At 39.8% G+C, this 12,781-nt stretch overlaps 1 protein-coding gene across 1 annotated transcript in view; it reads right to left on the reverse strand.

The window, feature by feature from the left end:
* Positions 1-12,781, reverse strand: part of LOC124877428 (copine-8-like) — a 153,617-nt gene that overhangs the window by 75,467 nt on the left and 65,369 nt on the right. Inside the window, exon 5 of the mRNA XM_047380607.1 lies at positions 9,865-9,904. Within this exon, the coding sequence (XP_047236563.1) occupies positions 9,865-9,904 (40 nt within the window). The remainder of the gene's footprint in view (positions 1-9,864; positions 9,905-12,781) is intronic.

Raw genomic sequence — 12,781 nt, forward strand, 5'->3', positions numbered from 1 at the left:
GAAAATAGCACCATGTCATCTGTCATTTTCTGTTTGAGATGATCATTTTACATGTAGATGTAACAATTATTATTATTATTATTAAAAAACAAGATTTTAGCTAAACATGTACTTAAGAACAGATTTATGATAAAATGCAGTCTATGCAAGCATGGAAAGAAGGAAGCTACCAGATGGCTTTCTTAGCTAAATTAGCTGCAACAGTGCAGACGGCACACACACACAGTTTGCTATTATTGTAAGGACACTGCCAACAAAAATAAACCCAAGTGCTGGGACCTGGGTTCCTGGGATGCCAGCAGAGACTGCTGCAGCCAGTAACAGAACATTTGGCTTCTTTTGACAAAGCCTGAGGGATTTTAGGTTTAGCAGGCGCAGTTCCAGCAAAGAGGGACTGGTGGATTATTCGAGCTACATTTGTGTGATTGCATGCTAAACAATAATGTGTTAGGTGTGTACAAAAGCACAGTTGTAAGAGGAAGATGTGAACAACAAAATTGATCAAAAGGCTGAATCACAAACAAGGCTTTTAAGGCAATGTATGAGCTGTTTACTGAAGAAAAAACTCTTTATTAGGTATGTGCTCTTTGTGACTGTGTGTCTTAAATTGACTCAAATGGTCAATTTGCACTAAAGATAAAAGATCATTCAATTCAATTCAATTCAGTTTTATTTATATAGCGCCTATTCACAACACATGTTGTCTCAAGGCTCTTCACAACAGTCAGGTTCATACATTCCAATTAATCCTAACAATTGAACAGTGCAGTCGGAGTTAGCTTTTTATTCAAATTGGATAAAAAGTTTTTCTATCTAAGGAAACCCAGCAGTGACTTGCAGCATTCCCTCCTCATCAGACAACAAATGATCAGACATTTACCAGAAAATAAAAAGTTGCAGTAAAATCCAGACTTCCTTCACACTGTGAGAAGTGCACAAATAGCTAATGTGAATGCTGTAACCAAACAGTGCTTAGCTAAAGTAATCCCACTTTGACAAATCACAATTACTAGCTTTAATGCATTTTATTGGAATTTTATGTGGTGGACCAAATGAAAGTAAAGCATAAATGTGTTGTGTTGGTGAATTAAGCCTTACCGAGTTAATACAAAACCTTATCTGGATACAATTACGACTAAAAGTCTTTTGGGGTATTTCTCCACCAGCTTTGCACATCTCGACATTAAAGTTCTTTGTAAAATAGCAAAAAACCTGTTTAGATTGCATGAACAGTGTAAGGGGATAGCAATATGTAAGTTTTGTAACAACTTGTTAATGCTTTAATCTAAACAACGTGATGGCAGCTCTGGCTGCATGGTTAGGGTCATTGTCATTGTCCAGCTTGAAGGGTGTATCTCAAGTCTTTAAAAGCATGTAAAAGATTTTCTTCCACGATTCTCTGTATTTAGCTCCATTCATATTTCCAACAACTCTAAGCCGTTTACATCTTAACAGTGATGCATCAAAAACATCTGTCTAGATATTACTAGACCACTAGATAACTAGAGCTACGTAATGCATCCTCCACAGTTTATTAAAACATACGGATTGACAGATCTCAAAGGATTGTGGGATCATCTGTTGCTGTACTAAACTGCTTCAGAACTTATTTGGCATACCGGGACTACTATGTCATTTGGTAAATATAAATCTAAACAAACAAATTTTTTTTTCAAACAACATTTTTTAACCATCTACATGGTCCCCCTAGCTCAGACTTCAGAGTACTACAACATCATTTTCAATGCACTATATGCCGATTACTTACAGATTTATATTTCTCTGTTCATTAACTGTTGTCCAATACATCAAAGTGTCAAAAATATCCAGTAATGGATGGGTAAGGTTTTTCTCCAGTTTAATGTAAAAAATACATAAATCATTGTCTTTGGTCTAAAAAATAAAAGGTCAGAAATCAGCACTTAACTAGACACACTAAGTCCAAAGACTACAGACCATGCAAAAACTTATGAAGTCAGACTTCAAATTTAACAAATACATAATTTACCATATCAGCCACCTTACACCTTAAAACCGTTACCAGAATAAAGGCTTTTCTGTCTAAACAGGACGTCAAAAACCTGATGCATACCTGATGCATACTTTTCTTTGTATGTATTTGGTATGTTAGATGATTATAATGGTGTCTATATTCTATAGTCAGTCCAAAATGCTGCCGGATTCAAAACTAGGAAAATTCAATATTAAACACCAGTCCTTAAACTACTGCACTGGCTCTGTCTTTGTCAGAGGATAAAATCTAAATTCTTGTTATTTGGTCTATAAGTTACTGAATGCTTTTGGGCCTTAACATTTTGGAGTTGCTGGTCAGGTATGTAGACCCCTCTGGTCATGAGAGACACTCCTCATTCTGTGTTTCCCAGACCAGAACTAAACAAAGGAAAGCATTTAGTTCCTATGCTCCTCAGCTCTGGAACTAACTGCCTAAAAACCTGAGATGTTTAGCAATCAGGACTTAAATCCTTTAAATCAGGACCGAAAACATGTTTACTGAATTCCATACAGGTCAAATTTTACTTTATTTACCTATCATGTTGTACTTTGTATTTGCTTAAATTTGTAATTTGACATTTTTTGTGGGGCTGCACGGTGGCGCAGTTGCCTTGCATCAAGAAGGTCCTGGGTTCGATTCCCGGCCAGGGGTCTTTCTGCATGGAGTTTGCATGTTCTCCCTGTGCATGCGTGGGTTCTCACCGGGTACTCCGGCTTCCTCCCAGAGTCCAAAGACATGACTGTTAGGTTAATTGGTCTCTCTAAATTGTCCTTAGGTGTGTGAATGAGTGTGTGCATGATTGTTTGTGTGTTGCCCTGCCATGGACTTGCGACCTGTCCAGGGTGTACCCCGCCTTCCACCAATAGACTGCTGGAGATAGACACCAGCTTCCCCTTGACCCACTATGGAATAAGCTGTAGAAAATGACTGACTGACATTTTATGTGATGCTTAAACATTTACTATTGTTATGTTGGTGTTTTTAATGTGTCTTGTTTCTGTTCTTTTATTTTCATGTAAAGTCCTTTCAATTGTACTGAGTATGAAAAGGTGCCATACAATTTCCTTGCCTTGTCTAACAAGTATCTAGGGCCTTTACAGCACCACCCATTAGGGTTTTACATTGGGGCTGAATACAAATGCACATTATACATTTTAGATCTTTAATTGTAAAACATTTTCAAAACCATGTGCAACTTCCCATCAACTTCACTGTGATGTACAGCTTTTTGTTGGTCTATCAAATAAAATCCCAATAAAATACATTGAAATTTGTGACTGTAATGGTACTAAGACAGATAGCTAGCTAGCAAGCTAGATAGATGATAGATTTCAATTTGAAAATTCCATCACAAAAACAACGATAATGAAGCAACATCAAAATCTCAAATCTACTTCATTATTCGGAACTATGTCCCATCTTTGCACTTTGTTGCCTGCAGCTATACCTACACAAGGCAAGCAAACCATATGGTGTGGGGAAAACATCTGCTGTTATGGGAAAACGAAGGTAACCTCAAAAATGGCAAATAAAGCTGCCACTGGAAATACTGTACTTATGTGTATATTTTCTTTTCTCTTTTTTTAGGTATTTATAGTCATGCGACAGTGGATAGGCTCTGCTTAGACAATGGAGCCATCACTGAGTGCCAGATCTTCAATCCCACACATCCACGGTAACGACAGGGTGCAGCCAAGCGTCCTCAGCCTTCTTGCTTTGAGTGAGCTTCTGCACTCACACTATTCAGAGCCTACAGTGGAAGCCGGAGGGCACGCTGGGGTTTGGGCTGAGGAAAACAACTTCGCCAGCAGTTGGCAGTGAGGACGAAGCTGGGAAAAAGGAAGGGGGATGGGTCCAGAGGTGGAGCTGGGAAGATAAGGGAAACTAAAGCATAAGACTGCTAAAAGTTCTGTCAGAAGTGACAGCAAAGGATGGAACTATACATTCAATAGTTATTTGTATAAGGTCAATATAACAGTAAAAAAAATCATTGTTGCCTCCCAAATAAGTACAATTAAATACTATTTTTTTTCTGAATGGTTTAAACTCATTGACTTGATCTTCATCATTGAGATTTACACCATAAGAGTTGTTTAACAGAAAAAGATGAGAATGTTGTTAATCACAATATTTTTTATTTATTACAGCTAATAATCAACACTGTTTTGAAGTATTGAAATAGTTCAAACATTAGCAGATACATTCTGTCTCCAAGGTGGTTCTCTCCAAAGCTTTGTCTGCAGAGACTCTCTGCTTGGCTTAATCAGACTTCAAGCAATCAGTTAATTCAAATTCACTCCACTGACTTAGACAATAAAAGTTCCAACTCCTCACACTAAACAGTTTTTTTTACTTGCTTTGGTTCTTTCTTACTGACCCTTTACGTGGCCAATCAGTAGATCTTCAATCAGTGGAGTATATCCAGTCATTAAAAAGGTTAAACTGAAAAAGTTACAGTCAAGGTAGAGTTACATCTCAACCATACTTCCATAAAATTCCATAACATTCAGGTGGGTGAGTAGCAGTCAGATCTTGTGTTACTATAGTGTAATAAAGCGAAGACTTTATTGGTTAAATCTTAGAAAACAAATTTTGGTGCCTCTCAATAAGTTTATAAAGTCGTTTCTAGACAAAATGGGAGTTTACGACTTCTCCAGGTCTTAACTAGCATATTAGATACTGAAGTTTATGAATGTTCAATTAAAAAGGAACAGCCCAAATATGGATTGGCATATAAAGGGTACCTGTGACAAAAGGCATTAAAAAAACAACAATAACACAATGTCCTTTAGGCAGAGAAAACAGGTTTGGCCATAATGGGTGGGAGCACATGATAACACACCAAAACTCCATAACAACACAAACATTTATCAAGCATGGTGGTGGACGGGTGATGATTTGGGCTTGTTTTGCAGCCACAGGACCTGAAGCTTGGTGTAGCTTATTTAGGCAGAAATGCAATTAACTCGAGCATCGCAGCAAATGCACAACATGACCTAAGAAAGGAATAAGGTTGTTGAAATGACCAATTTTAGAATTTTGGTCAGCCTAAATAAAATGAAACAGCAAAATTAGTTAAAACCAAAATTATTTATAACCCTGGCAGACTTAGATATAAGCTTCCTTTCACTTAACCAACAAATTTGTTACATAAAGACAGACAGATAGTACCACCATCCACAATAAATTTACCTAATTATTATTTTTAAAAAGTTTTGAGTTGTTTGTTGTGTAACCATTAAAAGTCCAAAATTGATATGATATTCTTGTCTGTGATGAGTCAACCTCTAGCATTCTAGAATTGCACCGCTCAAGGTGGCAGAAGGCTTGTCCTCTTCAGGTTGGAGAGGAGTTCCTGGCTCAAGTGGGGTAGTTCAAGTATCTAAGGGTCTTGTTCATGAGTGAGGGAAGAATGGAGCGGGAGATCGACAGACGGATCGGTGCGGCTGCCGCAGTAATGGGGACACTGTGACGGTCCGTTGTGGTTAAGAGAGAGCTGAGCCGAAAAGCGAAGCTCTCGATTTACCGGTTGGTCTACGTTCCTACCCTCGCCTATGGCCATGACTGAAAGAACGAGATCCCGGATACAAGCGGCTGAAATGAGCTTCCTCCGTAGGGTGGCCGGGCACTCCCTTAGAGATAGGGTGAGGAGCTCGGCCATCCAGGAGGGGCTCGGAGTAGAGCTGCTGCACCTCCACATCGAGAGGAGCCAGTTGAGGTGGCTCGGGCATCTATATCGGATGCCTCCTGAACACCTTCCTCGGGAGGTGTTCCAGTCATGTCCCACTGGGAGGAGGCCCAGTGGAAGGCCCAGGACATGCTGGAGGGACTGTGTCTCCCGGCTGGCCTGGGAACGCCTTGGGCTCCCCCCGGAGGAACAGGAGGAGGTGTCTAGGGAGAGGGACGTCTGGGTGTCTCTGCTGAGTCTGCTGCCCCTGCGACCCGGTCCCGGATAAAGCGGAAGACGACAAGTACGAGTACGAAGGTGGCAGAAGGTTGGAGTGGCTCTGCTCCTTTTCATTCTAATTACTTCTTTTTAGGAAGTCAAATTCCTCTTGTGGTGGATAAAATATTTTTGTCGGAAAAATAATCCTCTCAGGTATCGAATGCTGTGCAGCTGGAAGGATTTTTGCAAACACTTTTGGACTTTTAGACATTTGTTATGCTGCTTCACCATGGCAAGAGGTGTTTTATTTTACAACCATGAGCAGCTGATTAAGATCTCAAAAGTTCAAAAAACACTTAACAAAACTACAACTCCAAATCCCAGATGAGTTAAAAAGGAGGTGCCATGGATGTAGAGCAGGAGCAAAGAGAAGAGAGAGAAGGAAGAAGTTAAAACCATCTTTTCCATCGATTATCATGGGCAATGTGAGATCGTTGGGAAACAAGTTGGATGAACTCCATGCATTAAAAAGGACCCGGCCAGAGTATCACAGAGACATGGCTGCAGGATCATATCCCAGACTCCAGCGTCTCTCTGCAAGGCTTTCTGACCATACAAACAGACAGAGATTTAAAGAGAAGCAGCAAACGCAAAGGAGGTGGATTAGCAGTACTTGTAAACAACAGATGGTGCCATCCAGGACATGTTACTGTGAAGTGTCATCTCTTCAGTCCATATATTGAAATGTTAGCAGTAGGTTTTCGTCCATATTACCCAGAGAGTTCACCAGTGTTATTTTGGCAACAATTCACAGTATGTTCCACCATTAGCTGTTGCCAACACTACATGTGATGCCATCAGCTTAGTTGTTGCTAAGTTACAGACACAACACCCCAATGTGTCTGTGGAATCTGGTGATTTTAACCATGCTTCACTCTCTGCTACACCTCCAATGTTTCAACAGTTTGTCAGCTGCTCTACCAGAGAAAACAAAATGTTGGATTTGTTTTATGCAAATGTCAAGGACTCATACATCTCTAAAGCAAGACCTCCTCTAGTCAAATCAGATCATAATCTTGTTTTTCTCTTCTGGAAATATAAGCCCCTTGTTTAAAGGCAACCATTAATAAAGAGAACTGTGAGAAGATGGTCACAGGAAGTTGAAGAGGCCCTGCGAGGTTGCTTTGAGTGTACAGACTGGGACGCACTGTGCCAGCCACATGAAGAGGACATCAATGCCATGACTGAGTGTGTAACCCACTATATAAACTTCTGTGTGGATAACACCATCCCCAACAGAACAGTGAGATGCTTCCCCAGCAACAAACCCTGGAACCCCAGAGACCTGAAGGACCTGCTTCATGAGAAAACGAGGCTTCAGTGAGAGAGACAGGGAATTATTGAGGAGTGTACAAAAGCAACTTAAAGCCAAGATTAGAGCCAGCAATGAGGTGTGCAAGAAGAAGCTGGAGAGCAAGCTCCAGCAAAACAATATCGGAGATGTGTATTAAGGGATGAAGAAGATCACGGGCTTCAAGCAGAAGGACGATAGGATCGATGGATGTCTGGACAGAGCCAATGATCTAAATACATTCTTCAACAGGTTCAGTTTAGAAACAAGCTCAGCATCCTCTTCGCCTGCTCACAGCCAAACAGACATCCCTCTTTGACCCAAGTCTTCCCTGTCACACCTCAAATGTTTTCTTCCACATCAGCCTTCTGCTTCTACATGTTTGCCTTCAACCAAATCAGAAGATGTTGATGCTACCTTTGGGGGTGGACAAACCCACTGTGAGGAATCATGTTCTTTGATTTCTCATTTAATAAAATTCCACCTGATTTGCTTTGTCAGAAACTCCAGAAGTCTCAGGTGGAGGCCTCAACAATCTCCTGGATCATAGACTACCTGGCAAACAGACCACAGTTTGGGAGACTGGAGAGCTGTGTGTCTAACCAGGTAGTCAGGAGCACAGGAGCACAACAAGGGACGGTACTCTCACCATTCCTTTTAACTCAGTACACCTCAGACTTCCAGTACAAGACAGACTCCTGTCATCTGCAGAAATACTCAGATGACTCTGCAATCGTAGGGTGGATCAGAGATGGACAAGAAGCTGAGTACAGGGAGCTGATGGACCGTTTTGTGGCATGGTGTGGAAACAATCATCTCATCTCGAGCGTGAATAAAACAAAGGAGATGATTGTAGATTTTAAGAGAAACAGGAATAGATCAAACACTATGGAAGGAGAAGTGGAGGTGGTGGAGGAGTATAAATACCTCGATGTTCACCTGGACAACAGACTGGAGTGGAGATACTACTGTGAAGCCAACTGCAAGAAAGGACAGAGCAGACTGTACTTCTTGAGGAAGCTTTGGTCTTTCGGTGTTTGCAGCAAGATACTGCATACCTTCTATAAGCCTGTTGTGAAGCGTGTGATCTCTTCTGCCAGCATCTGCTGAGGTAGCAGCATCAGAGCCAGGCAGTATTGGGAGTGACGGCATTACAAAATAAAGGCGTTAGTAACTGCGTTACTTTTTTGGTAACGGAGTAATCTAACTAATTATTTTTCTCATATCCGTAATGCCGTTATGATGTCTACAATATAACGCGACGCGTTACTACAACTCAATAAGCAGGGTTTAATAAGAGCACAGTCTGCTGCTGTGGAGAGATATGCCTTCTCCTGCAGCTGCAGTGAGTGTTTTTCAAATCTCTTCAAGGAAAAAGCAGGAGGTGGGGGAGGGGGGGAGGGGGGCACGGACAAACAGCGGCATATGTGACGCTGATTGGCTGAGAAGGCATCATGTAGGTGGGTTTTCACCACACAGAGTAAACCAACAGCAAAGACAAACATGACAATGTAGCGGAGTCTTGTAAATTCAAAGACAGAGTTTGAAAGCAACATTGCTGAAGTTAAAGGCAAAAATGTGCATGTGATTTCCAAGTTATGTCCGGGAACAAAGAAATTATCCACGTCCGTGACCAGCAACTCCACCCTTATGAAGCTACTCACATCATCTCACCCTTCCACAACACTTGTGGCTACCAAATGCGGGCAGCACGGTCTCGGGCATTCCTACACCGTATAAAAAGAATAGGCTAGATTGTTCTGGTCAGCAACTTGTAACATTATTTTAGATTCTAAAAAGTAACTGAATAGTTACTTTGCCTAGTAACTAGTTATTTGATAGTACAGTAACTGAGTTAATAACTCAGTAACTTTGGAAGAAGTAATTAGTAACTATAACTAGTTACTTTTTTAAACTACTGTTCCCAATACTGGAGCCAGGGACTTAAAAAAGCTCAACAAGCTGATAAAGAAGGCTGGCTCGGTTCTGAAGACTCCTCTGGAACCTCTGGAAATCATTGTGCAAAGGATTCTTCATAAAATGAAGAACATTATGGAGAACCCTGAGGATCCTCTTCAAGAAACTGTCCTACAACAACAGTGTCTTCAGTCAGAGGCTCCTTCAAATCTGCTGTAAAACTGACCGCTACAGGAGATCCTTCCTGCCCACAGCCATCAGCATCTACAACGGCACTTTGAAGAAACCTGCATAATATGAGCTACATTTATTTTCCCTTTGGGTTTAATAAAATATTTTTAAATTAAATTAAATTAAATTAAATGGAACATGCACTGTAATCCCGTCTCAACTTAGGCCGCCCCACCTGTTAATCAGCAAGGTGCAGACCCCTTGCACCATGCCCATTGTATTTGCATACCGTCTGCAAGTATGTTTTTTGCCTATTTAGAGATGTGAAAATATATTCAAAATTGTGTTGGAACTATGGTGTAAAATTCATCTAAATGCCTTCAGTCTGGAAAAGTTGCTGTGATCCTTTTAACAAAACATTTAGTTTCAAATCATGCTGGCATTGTACAGCAACAGGTAAATATGGTCCTATTGTGTTAAAATGAATTCTTGACTGATTTTTGAACCAGTGAAGGAGACACTCACGTGTTTAGAGAGGTTGTCACTCTTGCAGTCCAAATCATACCTGCGAAATAGAGGAAAAAGATAACACATGAGAAGTGAGGCTGCAACTGAAAGATCTGAACTGTAGATCATAAGGCTCCCAAAACACAGGCTTTAAATGCTCATCGCCTAGCAGAAATGCAGGCCATGTTTTCATTTATTACTGAAAGAGCCAGCACTAAATGCTTTTCTGAGCCATTTTTTTCAGCAGGGTGTATCAACGTTATGGATGTGTGGCAGCTTATTAGCAGAAAAGGATCAAGTGAGCACTGTTACTTTTTCTGAAGATTCTGGTGTACATTAATGCAGTAGGTGAGCTTAATGAAAGTTAATTGGTAAGGGAGGAAGATCATGATTAGTCAGTAAAATAGTCTATCTGGGCGAAACGCTTTTCATCCCAGGATTATGAAACAATTGCAGTCTTGGCTTTAAGGGAACAACTTAAAACAGAGGGACGGATACATAATACAGTTCACGCTACGGCAACAACAGTTAGCTCTAGCAAAGTCAGTACCCAGACCTTTAAGACTATAGAGTGTGTTATTTGTTAGCATAAAGTTTCTCAGGTCCTCTGTGAGGAAATAACATCTGCTGATTTCCATGGTCCACAATTAGTAAACCTCTCTGAGCTCATGCTGCTGTATGTTTCCCCACAATAATCAGCTGCAGCAACAACTAGTTTTTTTTCTGTCAAAGCCAAATAAACAAGCAAATATATAGCAGTATTTCATTGTCCATTCCAACCACCACATTTACATGTAGCACTAGCTTAAAGTGACCACCTGTAGACAGACCATAGTGGTGTGACACATGGTATGCTCAGAATCATGTTTTGACAGCTACATAGAACAGTCCCAATCAAAACACAAACTTCAATGTGTGGAAAATTGAGACTTTCAGCTGCTTCCATTCACTGCTGCCATGTTTTACACAATCGCTGTACAGCTAATGTGAGGTATCTTGGTGACTCAATTTTTTGGAGCCTCAAAACGCATTAAATAACTTCGGAAACAAATATAAAATAAAAACCCATTTTAAAAATTCAATTAAAAAATGTATTCACAGAAATACCAGCATGATCTGCAATGAACAGTTTATAGTAGTAATTATTTCTATTTGGAGTGTATCTTGCCACAGTTTGGAAAAGAACAAAACCATATACATGTCTGAGAAATACTGTAATGCCCCACTAATAATGGATAATATTACAAAAACATTGGCCCCATTCAACCTTTACAAACCTGAGGGAGAAAAGCAGTAGAGTAAATATAGCATCATTTCCCTTTATTTAGTCTTTCATTAAAGCATTTCTTGAATTGTATTTTTGATTACTTTCAAAATGTAGATTGCATGTTGCTTGCTAGTTTTTGTAGTTTGTCATACCTTCTCTGTCTGTCTTCAGCCTTTTTCTGTTGTCTGGCCTCACTATTTGCACCCGTTCCGCGTTCCCCAAATAGTGTAATACGTATTCAGAACATATAATCTGTGCCATGCCATGCCATCCCATCTGCTAATACAAGCTTGTTTCTGTTGGATCCAGTCTATTTCCTCTGTTGCTGCTTTGCTTTTTTGAATTACAGTTTACATTTTACATTTTTCTTTTTGGACTCACATTTACTTTACTTGCGTAGACTTTAAAGTCACATTTAAGTTTGTCTGCTTTTGTCACCTTTGTAATTTCCTTCCCAACTTCCACCTGAAGGTGACATGCATTTTAACTGGTAGACTGCAGGACCATTATTTCCAACCATCTTGATTTTGAGTCACATTTTCCAGGATATGTTCAGCTGATTTGGAAAACAATAGGAGCTTGTTTAGCATGTTGATCATTGATCGTAGCAACTCCATGTAATGACAATGTGCATTAACATTTTAAACATTACAATAAACATGTAAGGAGAGCAACATCATCTTAGAAACCTAGAATATGTTAAGCCATATTTAGCTGTACTTACCTTTAGACACAACCTTGGGAATACTTAAAACTTAAGACAGTTGCTAAATATTTTACATGGTCCTTCATCTATGATGAGTTTGTACAAATGATTTATAAGTGCTGCACTCTGGGAGTACTTTAGCATTTTGACTTTACCTTCATACATTTGCTGATGCATGGTGGAAAAAAAGAACTGATGCCGAGGAAGCAGAGATATTTTTAATTCAGTGCGCTCCTCTTCTAAAAGCAGGTGTGCACATTATTCATAATGGAGCTGTACCACCTGGACAGATATTTAGGTGGATTAAGCAAGTAGTGGCTTGAGCTAAGGTCTGAGCATATTGGGAGTGTATCAGGTGTCTTAGCTCCCCCTCTGGTATGAAAATATTACCAAGCTACAACATTGCAATTTTTTTCTGTTAGGAATGAAACAAATATAGGTTTTAATGATGAACATGGTAAAATTTTCCTAAAGTTAGTATTAATGTTTAATATGAAATTTCTATTAAATTATCTTTATTCCATGATGGTGCTCTGTTTTTCTTTTCATATCTATCAATTGCAGTATCTCAGAAGCTTCACAGATGCGAGCAGAACCCAGTGGACATAAAGCAGGAAAAAGGCCACATAGGAACCTGGCTTTAATATAGACCCTATAAATCTGGAAAAAGGGTATTTTGAGCAAATTTTTGTCCTGGCTACATGCAAAGGGAAATAACACACATACTCCCCTGCCTCCTGCTGGCTATCAGCTTATGCTAAGTAAACTTTTAGCCAGATACTTGCTGGCTTTAGTGTTTTGGTTTGTCTATAATAGTTCACAGTAACAGCTTTTGCTATGCATACTGCATTATGAGTTTTAAATGACACATTTTAAAGCTTAGTAAAACACTGGCAGTATGCTTCCTTCTTGTAAAAACACAACTGAGTGCAATGCGTCCATGACATCATTTAGTAAAGGGC

Source organism: Girardinichthys multiradiatus, chromosome 2 (assembly GCF_021462225.1).
Source record: "Girardinichthys multiradiatus isolate DD_20200921_A chromosome 2, DD_fGirMul_XY1, whole genome shotgun sequence".
Lineage (NCBI taxonomy): Eukaryota > Metazoa > Chordata > Actinopteri > Cyprinodontiformes > Goodeidae > Girardinichthys > Girardinichthys multiradiatus.